The sequence below is a fragment of the Salvelinus sp. IW2-2015 genome, linkage group LG17, assembly GCF_002910315.2.
Source record: "Salvelinus sp. IW2-2015 linkage group LG17, ASM291031v2, whole genome shotgun sequence".
NCBI classification, from domain to species: Eukaryota; Metazoa; Chordata; class Actinopteri; order Salmoniformes; family Salmonidae; genus Salvelinus; species Salvelinus sp. IW2-2015.
Window position 1 is genome coordinate 28,268,445 of NC_036857.1, and position 19,534 is coordinate 28,287,978.

Here is a 19,534-nt window from a genome sequence, read left to right on the forward strand (position 1 = left end):
TCCCAGAAATGTTCCATCTGCACAAATTTGTTTACATCCCTGTTAGTCAGCATTTCTCCTTTGCCAAGATAATCCATCCACCTGACAGGTGTGGCATATCTAGAAGCTGATTAAAAAGCATGATCATTACACTGGGGACAATAAAAGGACACTCTAAAATGTGCAGTTTTGTCACACAACACAATGCAACAGATGTCCCAAATTTGAGGGAGCGTGCAATTGGCATGCTGATTGCAGAAATGTCCACCAGACCTGTTGCCGACGCCAATGCCTACTTCTGTCTGTAATAAAGTCCTTTTATGGGGAAAAACTCATTCTCTGGCTCCCCAGGCCCACCCACGGCTGTGCCCCTGCCAGGTCATGTGAAATCCATAGATTAGGGCCTAATGGATTTATTTCAAATGACTGATTTCCTGATATGAACTGTAACTGCGTTTATATTGTTGTTTCGTATATTTTATTTAGGAATATAGAGTAAAAGTTGCGAAAAATATCAATAGTAAAGTACAAATACCCCCAAAAACTATTTAAGTAGCCTAGTACTTCAAAGTATTTCTAGTTAGTTACTTCACACGTGCACAAAAGTCATGGGAACACTTTTACAATGTTGCAAGACCCAGGTGGCCCCATTCTTCATTTTGTATTTTATATGTGTTAAAATATTTCTGACCTGTTTGACCTATTTCTGACCTGTTAATGATAGATACATTTGAGAGTGTCCAATTGTTTGCAAGTTTAGGCCTATTATTATTTTTATGTCTATCAAATTGAAACTGCCAGAGCACAACTATTCTTGCGCCAACATGGCTGGTGTCGGGGCGCCAGCTTCATGCTTTGAAAAGTGTTGAAATTAGGGAGAAAACGTTCGTGCAGAGGGAGCTTGCTTCGTAGTTTTCGCGATTTCCAAATTAATTTAATTGGTGATGTCATCTGGTTCTAGAGGGCTGTGTGTGTTGGTGCTTCAGAGTCACCATCCAGTCAACGTGTTGTAACCACCAGCAACAGAGGCAGTGGAGCGCCCAAATAAAAAGGCGCATTTAGTTTTTGGTTCATGGCATGGGATATTTTCAACAATGCTGCAGTGACGGAGATCCGAGGAGCTTGAGAACTAGTTGGACGTTTCTAGAGGAATGTTGAAGCCACATTGTGTTCACAATAGATTTTCCTTTGAAAAATAGTGTGTGGGTTTATATGGATTATGCATGCTGAAAATGTATGTTTAAGAAATATACATGACTGTGCATGAGCACAACCCTTAGCTTCAGTAGGCTGTAGCAAGCCTTTTTTTCCCTGTTTCTGCAGTTTTATCCATACCGCTGACTGTGAAGCTACCTTTGCTATTCGTAGTACGTGGTTGCAGGGCGTAAAGAGAACGGACAATCGCACCGGACCGTTCCGGGGTTCGGATGAGGTGTTTGAATAGATTCTTTGATTTTAGAATTCTATCGAACTTTCTATCCATTATTGTCTACAGTAGTAATGCCATCGGGCATTGCAAATGTGTTAGCAATGAGGTTGTTCTTCGTGGGATTTCTACTCAGTTTGGAGATCCTGTCTCCTACAGGAGCTATTGATGGTAAGTGACATTCTAGTGTTCTAGCCTATGGCTTTGTGAAACTGCATGTCCACTTAGCAATATAGGGCCTATACAGTGTAGGCCTATTCACCACACAGTAGCTAGCCTATTTGCCTTCATAACACCAATAGGCTTCAGACTCGATGTGATCGATATGAGCAATAGGCTTTTCCTTCTAGCTAAGCTAATCATCCTAGAAGGTGCCATGTTTGTGTGACAATTGGCAATTGCTCATTTCATAACCACCTGCTGTAGCCTAGCATACATGCTTCCTTTAGGGTGTTGTTGACATGACAAAAACAACTGTCGTCAACAGATGTTGAGTTTCATATGGCTTTGTTGGCTTTAATCAACGGGGATTCAAAGCGGTGCATGGCTACGTTGACTTCAGTGTTGTGCTGCTACTCTGTTTTACTCCCATTCCCAGATGTAGCCTAACGAATGTTTCACGATTAATATGCCCTTTGTTCTTGTTCTGTTGTTGTCATGCTCATGAAGAAGGTGGTCGTTCAATGTTGTAAGGTCATTCAGCAGGTAGAAAAAGGCTATGGTATCACAGCACATCAGTGAAAGGCCTGCTTCCCCCCAGTTCTAGGTAGGCTAGACCGACAAAGCAGCACACTACTTTGATTCGATAAGTAGGCTACACGGACCCGATCAACATGCCTATGCTTTTCACCGATTTCTCCGCTGTAGAATCCCCCAACATTTGTATCATTTGCAGGTTCTAAACGGTAGCCTTCTATGTGTGCATCGTTTATGGTTCAGAATCTATGGCTGTAGGTCTGGCTGCAACCTGCTCTCAGAGCATTTCGTATTATTCTCTACATAAACCCGATACACACATTTATTAAGATATGTATTCATTTGTGGATCATCCATTTCGTGTGATGTTACGAATTCCAATTTGTATGGTATATTATGAATGTGGAATTCATACAATGTTACATTTGCAAAACCTACAATATTTTACGAATTCTCAAAACTTAAATGTTACGATTTCCAATTTGTTGTGATTAATCTAACATTAGCTAGTTAGATACAGTTAGCTGGGTTAAGGTTAGGAGTTAGGTTAACATTAGGGGAAGGGTTAGCTAAGTAGTTGCAAAGTAGCTAAAAAGTAGTAAGTAGTTGAAAGGTTGTCCGTGAAGAGATTCGAACACACAACCGTTATACACCCACGATCCACCCCAACCAACCACCTTCCTTTCGTTTTTGCCTAAATATCTTTTCACAATTGAGTTCCAAATAGCTCTAAGGTCGCCCCAGTGCTGCCCTCAAGGCATGTTCCGTCTCCTCATTAATTTACATAGAAGTAGCCCATTTCATTGTAGCAGACAATTTATATTTGAGGCTTTACTGAGTTGGACAAACTTCTCTTCAACGAGAGCCCAAGCACTTCCCCAGATCAAGTATGCAGACATTTGCACAGTCTTGCAGAAACTTTTCCCCCTGGCACATTTTCTGTCTGGCACTCGCATTGCTTTCATTGTTGTTTCGCTTACAAACTAACTTTCTTTGGACATGTGTGCATTCCTATCAAAGTAAGTGCCTTTATTTTCTGTTCTTATGACAAAATGAGGTGAACGGATGGTTCACTCATCTTTCTTGTAAATTTCCGGAAGTGAATGAAGGGAAGGGAATGATGGTAGGTGACACAATCCCTTTAACATGCATACTACAAACAGACCAAACTCATCTTGTCTCCTTATCTTTGGTTGACACGAAAAAACAAACATGGCAGCGCGCACCAACTACCCATCTTCGGAATACTTCAGATTTTTTGAAAGTGTTTTACAAAATTATTTCAATCAACGGGAAGCTCACACGTGATGTGATGAATAGTAATTAGTATTAGCTAATTCATATTATAGTTTGTCAGCCGAGAGTTAGCTAAATATGACCGCTTGTGTTTTGTCAATATTTCCTCAGTTAGCGCATGGACTAATATAGCCCACATTTTCCGGTTTGGATGATTGTGCTATGCTGTCGCTACTTCTGTGAATGTCTGAACATTGCATCTAAAAAATAAACTGGTCACATTCAGGACATAACATTGTAAGATCTGTGTTTGTGCAAAATATTTATGTGAAAAAGGTGTGGCCAGCTCAACCGCTGACTGTTGCATCAATGGAAACTGGACGTTCTAATAAGCTTTCTAATCACCCCGGTTTGAGCGTACGCTGCAGGGACCACTGTCAAATGAACACACCTGTGTGTTGGTATGTGTCAAAGGGTTAAGTTAACTTCTATCTTATGAAACCGTACCAAACGTAACATCATACACATTTCAGTGTCCCAGATTTACTTTTACTATGTTACGTCTACTCTGAGACCAGGCTGCTGTAAACTAAGGATTTTAGCAGTGACCAGGCTACACCTTAGAAGGTATAGTTCAAACAGAATCATTTTGTTGAATTATACGTTTTCATGTTTGTTTTGAGCTGCATGCAGTAAAAACAACTGTTGTGTTTTTTCAGTTGTAATCTTTATAGCTAGGTAGGCTGTTGTCGTGACTTGTCCCGACATGCAGCGAATATTAGAATGTCTTGTGGGGGGGTGGAACTACATGAATCACAACAGATACTAACATTGATGACAGTCAGGTAGCTTATAGAGAACTGAATTAAATAATGTTGCAATCTATTGCCATCCTAAAATCCTCATGTGCTTCTCAGGGCTACGTTTGACTCTTCGCTAGTTTGAGAATAATTTTTTATTTTTTTATTTCACTTTAATTTAACCAGGTAGGCTAGTTGAGAACAAGTGACTGGATACAGTGCATCCTTGCAACAATGATTCTGTCTGGTGCAGCACTGTGGCCATGCACTTGCAGAGCTAGAACATTGCAATATTGTAGCCAATGATTTTGTAACATCTGGCAATGTCTTGGCAATACAAAGTGTCAAGTAGACCATAATTTGTAGTGTCACTGGCATGGTTAACTTGAATTAAATGGAATGAACCCACTAAGCACGGACTGACGCCTATGTCTTTTTTTGGTCCTGTCTGGGCTGGCCATCTTTTTTTGGTCCTGTCTGGGCTGGCCATCTTTTTTTGGTCCTGTCTGGGCTGGCCATCTTTTTTTGGTCCTGTCTGGGCTGGCCATCTTTTTTTGTGTGGTTTGGACCAGCCTAGATTTCAATGTCAACGGACATTGATTTTTGGTCTGGACTGGAATAGGGTTGTGCATGGTTATGAATATCCGAACGGATGTTAGTATTCGAACACTGAGTATTGTGTGAGTATTCCCTTTTTTTGTTGTTGCATAAAACAAAAAACATAGGCCTATTTTTGACACAAAGGCTTTTTCTAAATTGAAATCAAAATATCCACATGACATTTCAAATGATTAATTTAATAAAACAAACTTTTCAATGTAGTTTTTTTGACATGTGCCCCATAAAAATGCCAGTAGCCGACCGGTAGCCTTCACATTTGTAGCATGTTGATTGCCAATCAAACTGGCAAAGTGGATCAATGTGGACTGAGAGTTCAGTAATGCAATGGAAGATGGGGGGGGGGGGGGGGGTGAATTATGTAATTAAAAGCTAGCAAAATGAGAAGTGACAACAGGCAACCAACAGGTAGACTTTTTTGTTTTACATCCACATGGTCAAAAGTATGTGGACGCCCGTTCAAATTAGTGGATTTGGCTATTTCAGTCACACCCGTTGCTGACAGGTGTATAAAATCGAGCACACCGCCATGCAATCTCCATAGACAAACATTGGCAGAATGGCACATACTGAAGAGCTCAGTGACATTCAATGTGGCACCGTCATAGGATGCCACCTTTCCAACAAGCCAGTTTGTCAAATTTCTGCCCTGCTAGAGCTGCCCCGGTCAACTGTAAGTGCTGTCATTGTGAAGTGGTAACGTCTAGGAGCCACAACGGCTCTGCGGCGAAGTAGGTAGACACACAAGCTGACTGAACGGGACCGTCGAGTGCTGAAATGTTCCATACGCACAAAATGTGTTTTAAATCCCTGTTAGTGATTGTCTCCTTTGCCAAGGTAATCCATCCACCTGACAGGTGTGGCATATCAAGATGCTGATTAAATAGCATGATCCTTACACAGGTGCACCTTGTGCTGTGGACAATAAAAGGACATTCTAAAATGTGCAGTTTTGTCACACAACACAATGCCACAGATATCTCAAGTGTTGAGGGAGTGTGCAATTGGCATGCTGACTGCAGGAATGTCCACCAGAGCTGTTGCCAGAGAATTTAGTTAATTTCTCTACCATAAGCCGCCTCCAACGTTTTTTTTTTAGAGAATTGGGCAGTCGTCCAACTGGCTTCACAACCGCAGACCACGTGTATGGTGACGTGTGGGCGAGCGGTTTTCTGATGTCAACGTTGTGAACAGAGTGCCCCATGGTGGCGTTATGGGCAGGCATAAGCTACAGCCAATGAACACAATTGCAGTTGGCAATTTGAATGCACAGAGATACCGTGACGAGATCCTGAGGCCCATTGTTGTGCCATTCGTCCGCCGCCATGACCTCGTGTCAGCGTGATAATGCATGGCCCCGTGTCTCAATCTGTACCCATATTCCTGGAAGTTGAAAATGTCCCAGTACAATGGCCTGCATACTCGCCAGACATGTCACCCATTGAGCATGTTTGGTATGCTCTGGATCAACGTGTACGACAGCGTGTTCCAGTTCCCGTCAATACCCAGCAACTTCGCTCAGCCATTGAAGAGGAGTGGGACAACATTACACAGGCCTAATCAACAGCCTGATCAACTCTGTGCAGGAGATGTGTGGAGCTGCATGAGGCAAATGGTGGTCATGCCAGATACTGACTAGTTTTCTGATACACGCTCCTACCTTTTTTAATTTTTTTTAAATCTATGACCAACAGCTGCATATCTGCATTCCCAATCATGTGAAATCCATAGATTAGTGCCTAATTGTTGCATTTTGCGTTTTATATTTTTGTTCCGTGTGTATATATATGGATAAATGCTTACTTCATTGTGAATGTATGTGCTGTTGAAATTTGGCCATAGGATCAATTACCAAAAAGGACTTCTGTAAATAATGTTTTTTCAACTTTCATTCAGAACTAAAAATTAACGTAACTTCAGCATCTCAAATACTTTAATTGTTATTTTAAACCTCATGTCAGTCAATATTGCAGTACTGCGCCAGCACAACGAGAGTTATACAATGCACTTTTACTAGTCAACCCACTAAACACCTTTGCAAAAATACCCCAAATTCTTTTCAGTGACATGCATAAATAATGTGTTGGGTTTCCATGGTATTCCAAGGCATTGAAGGTCCCAGCTGATTTTAATAACAGTTGGCCTACATCTGCTCATTTTGTTTGTGAAATGAAGGATTGTAGTAGGTTCCCATTCATTTTTAAACTCCATATTGTTAAAGGTCCAATGCAGCCATTTTTATCTCTTTTTCAAATCATTCCTGGGTAGCAATTTAAGTACCTTACTGTGGTTCCTTTAATTAAAATGGTAAAAGGAGAAAAAAAATTGCTTCTTAGCAAAGAGCAATTTCTAAAGACAGTCTGTGAGTGGTTGGATTGGGGAGGGGAAAACTAGCTGGTATTGGCAAAGATGTTTTGGCACTCTATTTGTCTATTTAACTAATTTACCACCTGGTGATGACACCAGGCAGGCCAAAACGCCATCCCACCAAAACAGGCTGAAATTTCAGTTGGRCTTTTCAAACAGCTCTTACACTAAGGGCATTATCATTTTTACAGTACTATTCCAACCTTTATAATGTGGACATGTATAACACAGGGAAATCATGTTTATCACTGCACTGGGCTTTTAAGATGTACTCCATAGCAGAAGGTAACAATTATGCTTTATTGACAATTCACAAAGCATATAATAACATGCGTAACTTGTATGTACGAAAAAGAATGAGCATTTAAAATGGGCAAAAATAGCATTTCTGAAGCAAGAATTTTGCTAGGACTGTCTGAGTGTGGTCTGAGTGGGTAGGGTAAAGCTGAAATCTGTTATTGGCAGAGGTTTGGAACTCACTTTATTGGTCAATTAACCAATTTACTGCATGGTGATGTCACCATGGAAAGATTAAACTCCCGCCCATGCAAAACTGCTGATTAGAAGGTCCTGTGTAGATAGTGTTTTCAACCAGCAAATATCAGGAAATGACACTGATCAAATTATTTCACACTTTTACAGTGTTACAATGTTGTACAATATAAAATACAGGAAAACTGAATTTTGACTGCACCGGACCTTTTAAAGAATGAACATTCCCGTCACGGTTCAGCCCAGATCTAGCAATAAGGGGCTCCTTATTATTTTTTTTACATGTCCTGGGATAAGAACCATTTTTGAGATTGTTAAAGAACCCCGTGTGAGTGAGTATAGGTCTACTCTCCCGGGCCTTAGCCTCCCACCTCCAAGCTCTGGGAAACATCTGGACAGAGTGAGACCATTAATCCACAGTGTATGTGACTATGGGGGAAGGAACTGACTCCTCACTCACACAGAGGATAAAAACAAAACAAACGTTACCAGCAGGAATCAAACCAGCTGAAGTATTGACCCTTCTCCCCATGACGTCTGAGTAACATTTGTTTCCTTTGTTTCCCAACCTTTCTGACTTGATCACCAGTGATGGCAAATATTGGGAAACATTGGACAGAGCAGTACAGAATCAGATTTTTTTTTTTTTAAATACATACTTTACCTGCAGAAATCAATCCCCCTTGACGTCTGGGCAACACTATGTACAGTATGACCAGTGTTGAGAAACAGTGGGCCGTACAGGAACCTGATCTCGTGCTGCTAGCACAAAGAACCATGTCACAGATGTCCAGATGCAAGACCAGGGTAGGGAAGGGATAAGTGAGCGTGTGTTTGAGTGGATGCTGCTATGTTAGAGGCCAGGGAAGAGGAGGGAGGAGATGAGTGTGTGTGATTGAGAGAGTGATGCTGCTATGCTAGAGGGCAGGGATCAGCCACTTGAGCTGAAACACGTGGATTCATCAGCATCACCACTGGGCTCCGCTGGCTGTCCGCAGCATGATTTAGGGGTTGAGGAGGGGATTGGACAGGCGAAGTTCAGAGGGGAAGGCCATCCCCTGGTCTGTTCTGTTCCAGGACTGTCCTTTCCTAGCTAGATAGTTTATTTATCCTTAGCTGCACATTTTAAACGGCTATCTGGATTGTATATCAGCTTTGTTGATCTTTGAGTCATGATCCTCTTAAAGATGCCAAACCAGAAACGTGGGGTGACCTGGTGATCACATGCATGTGAATGCTGTAAAATTAGCAAATGCAATACCTTTACAATGCATTAACTCAAATGTAAGTAACGGTTTAGATGGTGTGTAGTGTAATGTTCTCACCAGCAAGGTTCTGGATTATTTCACCACCACTCTGCTTAGAAGTGATTTAATAACACAGAGCAACTGACCCTCAAATGACTCATGTTACAGGAATAGATACACATGATGCCTCTGCCTCCTACAAATATAGGTTCAGGATCATTTTAACCTCACTCGATGAACTGCATGACTCGTGACTAAGTGTACAAAACATTAAGAACACCTTCCTGATATTGAATTATACCCCCTTTTGCCCTCAGAACAGACTCAATTCGTCGGGGCATGGACTCTACAAGGTGTCAAAAGCGTTCCCCGGGGATGCTGGCCCATGTTGACTCAATAATGCTTCCCACAGTTGTGTCAAGTTGGCTGGATGTCCTTTGGGTGGTGGACCATTCTTGCTACACAAGGGAAACGGTTGAATGTGAAAAGCCCAGCAGCATTGCAGTTCTTGACACACTCAAACCGGTGTGACTGGCACCTACTATCAAACCCTGTTTAAAGGCACTTAAATCCTTTGTCTTGTCCATTCACCCGCTGAATGGCACACACATAATATATGTCTCAATTGTCTCAAGGCTAAAAAAAATCCATCTTTAAACGGACTCATTCCCTTCATCTACACTGATTTTGAAGTGGATTTAACAAGGGATATCAATAAGGGATCATAGCTTTCACCTGGATTCACCTGGTCAGTCAGTCATGGAAATGTTTTGTACACTCAGTGAATGTTACCATTAGAGATACTGTGCATGTAAGTCAGTGGAGGCTCCTTTGTAGATAAAACTATACTAAATATATTCACAATTTATTGATTAAAACAGACTGTTTAGCAATGAAGGTCTACAGAAATCTCAGCAGCACTCTGTAGGGTAGCACCATGGTGTAGCCGGAGGACAGCTAGCTTCCGTTTCCCCTGGGTACGTTGACGTCAATACAAAACCTAGGAGGGTCATGGTTCTCACCCCCCTTCCATAGACTTACACATGAATTATGACAACTTCCCGGAGGATGTCCTCCAACCTATCAGAGCTCTTGCAGCATGAACTGACATGTTGTCCACCCAATCAAAAGATCAGAGAATTAACCGAGTTCTGAAATCATAAGCTACAGCCAGCTAGCACTGCAGTGTATGAAATATGGTGAGTAATACATACATTTCTTCCAAAATGAAGAAGCAAGAGATTTTAATTTTATTTTTTACTTTCAGTTCCACTTACTTAGCTAGCAAATGCAACTAACTAGTTTAGCCTACTCAAACACCCTGCTCAAACAGAGCGATGATATGTTAGCTAGCTGGTTATGACTATCCAACACAATACTGGAACTCTTCCAAGTCAAGGTAAGCTTTTGGTTTTACAAATGTATTGCCACTGGGGCTCGCCGGTGTAAGTGCGAAACTGCTTACTGACCATACACTGCAATGCTACTGCATGATTGTACCGTGTTTACTAATGTGTTAGTTCTATTAGCTATGTTGACTATGAAGTTACTTTAGCTAATATGGTGACAACGATGTAGGCTGTGTGTAGCGGTTATATGGTTTGGCTTGTAGTTATTATTTTTAATTTCTTTTGCCTGTTCACACAGCTCATGTGTTGTCCATTTGAATTCCACAAGTGAGGGGAAAAGGTGAGAGGAGGGGAGAGCATAGATGTGAGAAGGAATACGACGTGGCTGCTATGAAAGTAAGCTGTGTTTACGCATGATCAGCGGGTATTCATTCCGCCAATTCTGTTGATGGAAGCAAACTTAACGAAACGGGGATAAACATACCTGAATTTATTCAATAGAAACTCTTGTTTACAACTGTTGGACTAATGATTACATCCTAGTCAAGAGTCTGCAAAGCGGTATTGAATGTGTCTGTCTGTCACCTCAAATTTTTCTCTCGACCTGTGTGCACCTACATTGTAAACTATAATTCATAGGCTAGGTTGTAGCAACCTCATGGTGGTTATAGGCAAAATGTGAGTATCATGTAGTAGCCTAAACCTATCGATGTTACATTGAACTGGGCGAATGGAATATGAATGACAGTCATCCAACATGCTCTAATAGAAATAAGGCCATGCTCATTTAAAATAAAAACTTCCTCCCTCATCAAAAACTGCACCGACCGCCACGGATGTATGTTACCATTAGAGATAATGTGCACATGTTACCTCCTACATATCTAGCCTGCCACAAATCTACCAGTCTTGCTTCCAAGTACATTTCTATGCCCCTATGATACTGAGCAGACTTACATGACCACAACAAAGGTACGGCTGAGCTGAACTGTGGAGTGTGAATTCCAGAGGAGCCTAGACTCTGTTTACCTGTCCCCTTTTTAAAGGGACATTTCCACTTTTTAACATCCTATTATCTCCAGGATCATACTAGTGTCTAGTAAAAAAATATAAGAAAGGGTTCTAAGAAAATGACCCCCTGTGATCATCAGGGGTCATTTTTCTGTGGGTCTGGAGGGGAAGAGAGGGTGAATTCCAGAACCTGTGGCCTGGTTCTAAACCCTAATATGCTGACCACACCGGTCGTGTTGCGTGCGCGAGCGTTGCAAAACAAGTGGGCATGGTGTAACACTCAGAACCTCCACTGGAAACATCTGCCAGGAACATTCTAGAACATCCTTTGTCCTCCACACATTCAGCAGATCATAGATTATACATTACTCTCTTTAGACTTTCTACCTTAGCCTGGGTGCTAGTCTGTTTCTGCCCTCTTCCTAACTCTTTATGGAATTGTCATGTTTGGTGTGATAATGACTACAATGGAGTTGGCAAGATCACAAACATCTGGGACCAGGCTCTCTACCTGGCTAGCCTGTTACATGGGAATGGCCATTGATTGGGATGCTGCCTGGCCTAACACAGCTGAAGCTTTTAGGTAGTCAGCTATAGCACTCTCTCAGGTGGCACACCAAATTCTATCTTTTTTTTCTGTAATGAGATTTGTGAAAAAGCAATGTATATTAAAGGGGGTGGGAAATGGAGCAGTGTCTTTTGGAATTAAGATGCAAACAGGTCTCCATGTTTTCACAAGGCAGCAGTTTAGCCTTTGAATAGATTGCAGTAAATGCAGGGTTATGGTGGTGGGTGTCTACTAATACTTCCTAGCGGGAGACAATGCAGGTTTAACCTAAACCGAAATAACAATGTGGCGATAGCGGGAGCCTTGACAATAACTGTATAAAATCCATTTTTCTTTCCTCCCTCTTCCTGTATAGCATCGTAGATTCAGCCCGAGCACAGACTGGAGGCTAGAGGCAGGCTGTGTCCCAAATGGCATCCTACTCCCRATGTAGGACCAGGCCCCATAGGGAAATAGGGTGCCGTTAGAGACACATGCACAGATTAGCATGAATGGTTCAGTGTGGTTTCTCCCTGTACGAAGGCGTGCGTCTCGCTAGATGAAAGAGTGTTTGTTGATGGTGAATAGCAGGGGTGTGTTGTAATTGGTGTTTTCTGCATTTAACTCCCATAAGACCCTGAAAGAAGCAGATTGATTTATTGAACATAATGGGGGGGGGACGTGTTGATGTGGAAGGGAGAACAAGGAAGGTGCCTTGGATTTCTCTTTAGGTTATAGAAACGATAGGCCTTTTCACACTGCATTGTTCTTAGCCCTGGGCTATGACTGACATTATGCTAGCTTAGCCTGTGTTCACACAACCAGAGCTACCTGAAACCAAATGTCACGTTTATGGAGTAGAATATACAAATTAGGTAATAGTCTAACTCTGTGATTGGCTAGCCCCGAAAAGTCGGTGCTAACCAACTTTAGAATGTGCAAGTGTAAACACTCGCTTAGTCCCAGGCTAAAAGATCCCTTAATCCAATGCTTATGTCGTTTCCATGCTTTTCACACAAGGGGCTCTATTTTTCGGTTGGCTTTAAGGCAGCGCTAGTGTCAAACGCACMTTAGTTAGAAAGTTCGTCATGTAAAAACTGGYTCATTGGCATTTTCCAGCCCTAAAGCCAGTTTTGGCAATTTAGCTGTCTAACATTAGCATGCTTGCGCTCAGATGGGAGGGGTGGAAATATGAGGTGTGTCCTTTAAAACATGACCCAAAGGGCTAACTTCAGGCAGCGCTTGGTGGGGATATTTAAGACCAACCAAAAGCTGGTTTTAGTTTGACGCAAACTGCCATGGTGCCTGTATTCTTAGGATTTCGAAACCTAAAACAGTTTTTTTCCCCCCATTTTCGTTTTAGTTGACAAAAATCCAAGCATGGCCTCTTCTCTCAATAAAGGCTGTTTTTATTTTTGTCCTGCCCAATGTACAGGAATCAAGTAAAGCCGTCGATAAAGTTTGTGAGACGGCTTGGAAATCAATCTTAATCACCAAAGCTTTTTTCAAATATCAAGTTTGAGAGGCGCAAAACAGTGAGCTGACGTTCCCTTTTTATCTCTGTATTGTAGGCAGGCCTACATTATTTTAGCCATGCTTTGGAGGTGCATTTAACCCCCTCCATGATGGAGGCTACATGTGTCCATGCCCATAATGWAACGAGATGAWAACCTCYGGGAATAKCGGTGAACCTCGTATTTAGAAATGGTTTTTTTTGTAACAATGTTTTCCGTTTTCATATTTTTAAAACCCAAGCCCTCCGTAGACTACCCTTACCATAGGCCTATGATAACGAAGGCTGGTTCAACCACAATGCATTGCCTTTTTTTTTTATGCTGGTGATTTTGTCATTACATTTTACATCTATTTATTGTGGTTGGAAAAACAATGCTTGTTTTTCGTTGTAATTTATTAAAACCAAACTTATTCGAATTGGGGCGGCAGGGTAGCCTAGTGGTTGGAGTTGGACTAGTAACCAAAAGGTTGCAAGTTCAAATCCCRGAGCTGACAAGGTACAAATCTGTCGTTCTGCCCCTGAACTTGTTCTTAACTGACTTGCCRAGTTAAATAAAGGCAAAATAAAAATGATTCACTGTCCTGATTTAATGGTGAGTGTCCATGGCGCGCATGCAAAGCAACTTCAGGAGAGCTGTGAATGTGATCTGTAAGATGGTTTCGATATGTATATTAAACATTATATTTGGGCGCAGTATAACGGTCAGTGAACATTCTCCCTTTCTCTTTATATTGGATATTTGTCCAGCTGTTGTGAAAAGTTTTGGATATGCGTAAAACCCTCCATAGTCGGCGTTGTTTTAATAATATATGCCCACGGGAAGCAATTATGGTGCCGGTAAGTGGATTCAGACAGCCTATTTAAAACARGTTTTGATTAGAATTATTCATTGTCTTTTTAGGCCTTATCAATAATGAATTTTAATCTTGCTTATTGACAACATTTAGCATGACCATGCTCAGCCATAATGCAATTTACTGTAGGCCTAGCCCCTATATCAGGGTGAATGCTACAGTATGCATATTTCCACATTGAAGCCATGCAATTACTCAGAACAATGTGGACTACCAACAGGTTCAAGTTAACATATTTAGCAATGATGGGATAGTCTACATTTTTGTTGCTGTAAGCTGTTTAACAAACTATAATGGACTAACACGTGGATGTCGATTTAAGGCAGCCCCCCGCACCTCTCTGATTCAGAGGGGTTGGGTTAAATGCGGAAGACACATTTCCGTTGAATACAATCAGTTCGACAACTGACTAGGTCTTTCCCTTTCCCTAACGTTGGATTTGGAATTGATTCCAAGGCGATTATATAAAAGCCCGTAAATACACAACCTAAAGCAACCACATATTTAACCATGGAGCACATTCTGATTGGCCAGTGGGGCCAAGCCTCGACACACCCAGAACTTGTTTATTCATCAAAACACAGCCCTTTCACGCCAATGCCAGCAACTGCGCCAATAATTGTGGTTGTGAAAATAGCTAAACTATTTGACAAAACCTATAACACTACTGCCGGCGCTTAGATTGACCATTGCGCTAGGTTTGTTCAAATGGAGCCCAAGGAGTAAACCTAGCTCTTCAAATGTCGCAACTGGTTGCAACGTTTGCCTGACATCTGACACAAACGTGTGAATCCTGGCTTTGTGACTAAAGATTTGTTGTTTTTCTATCTCCTGATGGTGAACTTTTCACCCGACGCCTGGGGATGACCAGTGAGGCTCAGCGAGGCAGACCGGACGTTATACTGAGCACTCTTCCAYGCTTATAGTCTTGGTTCCACCTCCAGAAACACATTGGCTATTCCAAGGCCGTTCCATGGCTGTGTGTGTGTGTTTTGCGCTCTACTGGAGAATCGATTGAACAGGGGGCCCCAATCTCCTCCACTCTGCTGCTTGCTTTCACACCTGGCCAGGAGGAGAGAGGAGAGCGAGAGAGAGGCAACTGATGTGTGGTGATAAGATTCCAATTTCATGGACTACTGCCATGTGTCAGACCTGTCTGCTTCTGTTAGTCACAGCTATTGAACTCAGATTCAGATGCGTCCTAAATGGCACCCTATCCTCTATCTAGTGCACTACTTTTGACCAGATCCCTGGTGAATAGTGAATACGGTGCCATTTGGGACGCAACCACAGCCATTGGCTTGATTGGCTATGCATATGGCATACATTAGGATGAGAATGAACCACTCTCCCAGTACTGAGCTCTTTGAGGAGGTGGTGGGCCATATAGACTTCACACAGTTGCTCAGCTTTTTCTTTAGTTATCCTTGACTGGGCGTTTGTTTGACTTGTTTGCACAGCAAGGCTACACTGTCAGTGACAACTTGATCACTTTGTCAGCCTTATGTCACAAAGAAAGTCTTTGACCACTGACCACAAACTGGTTAAATCAATGTTGTTTCAATGCAATTTGTCAACGCATTGTGATGTGGAAAATACATTGTAAACAGTTGTTTTGAGGGTAAAGTTTTACCACAGGATTATTTAATCCTGGCAATCAATTTTCAACATAGACAAACCTTGTATAAATGTTGAATTTGTACCTTTGAAACAACGTCAGATCTTCAACGTAATATCCACTATAAGAAGAAAAACTATAGGCTGGATAGCACGTCCTACTGGAGAGTTTATCTATCTACAGCTATCCCTTCGGTCTCCCAGCCCTGCTTCGCTTTAATATTTGTCACTGACTATTACCAATGTACTATCGTGAGAAGGATTAGTTGATAAATCTCCACTTAATAGGTTCACTGTTGCTATCGAAGTCATTCCAAAGGGTAGGTTCAACAGAGCAAACAAATCATATACATTATCAATGTTGCTATTTAGCAGTGGTGTAAAAAGTACCCAGTTGTCATACTTGACTAAAAGCAAAGATACTTTAATAAAAAAGGACAAGTCACCTAGTAAAATACTACTTGTGTGTATTATATATATATATATATATATATATATATATATATATATATATATATATATATATACACACACTTCAGGATCAAAAGTAAATGTAATTGCTAAAATATACTTAAGTATCAAAAGTAAAAGTATAAATCATTTCAAATTCTTTATATTAAGCAAACCAGATGGCACCATTTTCTTGTTATTTTAATGTATGGATAGCCAGTGGCACACTCCAACACTCATACATAATCTACAAACAAAGTATGTATGTTTAGTGAGTCAGCCAGATCATAGGCAGTAGGGAATACCAGGGATATTTTCTTGTTAATGTGTGAATTGGACCATTTTCCTGTCCTGCTAAGCATTCTAAATGTAACTAGTACTTCAAGGAAAATGTATGAAGTAAAAAGTATATTATTTTATTTAGGAATATAGTGATGTAAAAGTTGTCAAATATTAAAGTACAGACACCCATAAAAGCTACTTAAGTAAAAATGTTAAAGTACTACTTAAGTACTTCATACCACTGCTATTTATGCCTATTTTATATAGAATTTGGGAAGTCATCAACAGCTATTGTTTAAATTCAACCCAGGATTCAACTAAAAATAGACAGTATATAGAATCTACAAGTTAATAATAAATATGTTGGATTCACGTCTCCATCTCAACCCAAAATAAAAGTTGAATAATAGGATTAAATCAGACTATTTAAAGTGCATTTTAAATGGTTGAAATCGCAGTGATAAGTAGGGATGTACGATATATCGGTGAACATATTGGAATCGAAAGATAATAGCTAAAAATGCCAACATCGGTATCGGCCGATGTCTAGTTTAATGCCGAGGTGCAAAACCATTGTCAAAGCTGACGTGCATACCTATATAACGTTGGTACATGACGTAATGACGCCACGTAAAATGTTGCGCTATACGTGCAACACAGCATTCTTAACTAGCCCACAATGTCTGCTGTGTGGATCGAGCAGTCAACAAGTCGAGTAGGAGTTTGAAAGAGTAACAAAATTTCAGTGAGACAACTCAAAGGCGAAATCCATTAAAGCTATATAATGGAATTCATTGCCCTTGACAATCAACTGTTCTCTGTCGTGGGCGACGTTGGCTTTCGCCGACTGGTCGAGCACCGGTACACACTACAAAGTGCACTATTTTTCAGATGTTGCCCTCTCGGTGTTACGCAGTAATAGTGTCACTGCTATTAGCTCCACGACATACATACTGTGGCATGCCGTTTAGATCTTTGTGTCAAAAAAGATACAGTAGCACTGTCAAAGCTGTACAAAAAAGTCTGCAAATACCGGCCACGAACAATGTGTTTACAATACCGCATTGGTAATAAAGCATAATTTGTTTGACCGCAACTTCTGGGGTAGCTAGCTTTAGCTTGGTATCTAGCTAGCACCAATACAACTAGCTTGAAAATAATGACCAGTAGAAACTGCAGTCATTGTCATTATTCTTAGCAATGATTTAGGAATCCTTGTGAATAAGTATTAGATAGGTTGCCACTTGTTGTTCGCAAATTGAAATTGAATTTCAGTTCATGAAAGTAAATAGCTAGCCAGCTACTTAACTCTGTTGCCCAAAGCTGATGTTATAAGCAGCCAGCTAGCTTCATCTGGCTAGTGAGGCTCGACCGGACCGGGTTGTGTGTTGTGAAGCTCGCCGCAATAAAGATTAGGCACAATAGTGGAATTTGCGGTTTGCCTTCACAATAAAAGTATGTCATTGACAGTGATGCAAATGAATGCATAGTAGAATTTTGCCATACTTTTATTTTGAAGCCTAACCGCAAAGTCACTTTTGTGGCTAGCTTCACATATGGGTCCGACCACCATTAATCAAATAAGAACTGTCTTATAAGTTATTTTAGATGATGTCACCTAGCTATATAGTTAGCTAGCTAACTATAGCTACTGAAACAGATTGTTATTTTGCAATGTTTATGGGGAAGAACATGGTTTGCATCCATGAGCTAGCTCGCTTTTTTTTAATGACCAGCACTGTAGGTGCGTGAGACAACTTTACCAGCATCATAGCATACGTATCGATGAATCGTAGTGATAGTGTAATGTGTAATAACTACTTAATAACTTAACGTGTTCATACATTTTTTATGTGATGTGCAGTCTTTCAGGTCCTGATTGGTCAAAAAGCTTATTTGACACGTTAAATAGTATATTTTTTGACACGCAAAGACCAAAACGGCGTTCCATAGAAATCCTGGTTGAGAATTAAACGACTGAACAAATGAACAATAAAACAGCACAGCAAGTAAGTGAAAGAAATAGGTTTTGATTATGTTTTACTGGTAATGGGGACATACGTAAATGCCAACAAAATAACTTTTTGGTGNAAACAGCACAGCAAGTAAGTGAAAGAAATAGGTTTTGATTATGTTTTACTGGTAATGGGGACATACGTAAATGCCAACAAAATAACTTTTTGGTGTGTGTGACCTTTTATTTAACTTGACAAGTCAGTTAAGAACAAATTCTTATTTACAATGACGGCCTACCCAGGCCAAACCCAGACGGCGCTGGGCCAATTGTGCGCGGCCCTATGGGACTCCCAATCGCGGCTGGATGTGATACAGCCTGGATTCGAACCAGGGACTGTAGTGACGCCTCTTGCAGTGCCTTAGTCCGATGCGTCCGTGTGTGTGTGTGTGTGTGTGTGTGTGTTAACTATTTAACTGTACTAGAATGCTTAAAAGGACGCTAAAATGTTAAATATCGGTTATCGGCAGCAGTTTTTTGTCAAGGAAAATATTGGATATCCGTATCGTACAAAAATGTCATATCGGTGCGTCACTAGCGATAACACAACTAATCAGACATAGATTTTCCTTTGGAATTGGGTTGTGCTTTTAGATGGTTTGAAAGCATATAGTGATAACACATTGGGAATTCAACTTTTGGATGTCTTTTTGAGTGGGTGAAAAATGGGTTGCAATCTCATTGATCAACGTATCTACCAAATATGACCCGATTCTCCACGTTAAAGTGACATTGCATTGCAGCTCATTAATGTATTGTCTGTAAAGAGAGCTCTCTTCTCCACGATCAACAATCTACTACCTAACAACTCACTGCTCCAGCTGCCTTCTGTGATCAGCATCCGGGACCTCATTTATCTACCATGCGTACATGGAGCTTGTAGGATGCCACACGCAACATATACGCATGTTTTCATTGATAAATCCGAGACATACTATATTTGTGCACTCGTGAACGAGCATACAACCCCGCGGTTACAACCCCCAACTTTTTATGGTAACAGAAACCCCCTCATTTGCTGTATAATCTGGAG

At 41.0% G+C, this 19,534-nt stretch overlaps 1 protein-coding gene across 1 annotated transcript in view; it reads left to right on the plus strand.

The window, feature by feature from the left end:
- The first annotated feature begins 857 nt into the window (after positions 1–857).
- The window catches only part of LOC111976213 (low-density lipoprotein receptor-related protein 1), a 54,705-nt gene continuing 36,028 nt past the window's right edge, over positions 858–19,534 (plus strand). The window contains exon 1 of the mRNA XM_024004960.2: positions 858–1,576. Coding sequence (XP_023860728.1) covers positions 1,480–1,576 — 97 coding nt within the window. The 5' untranslated portion in view covers positions 858–1,479. The remainder of the gene's footprint in view (positions 1,577–19,534) is intronic.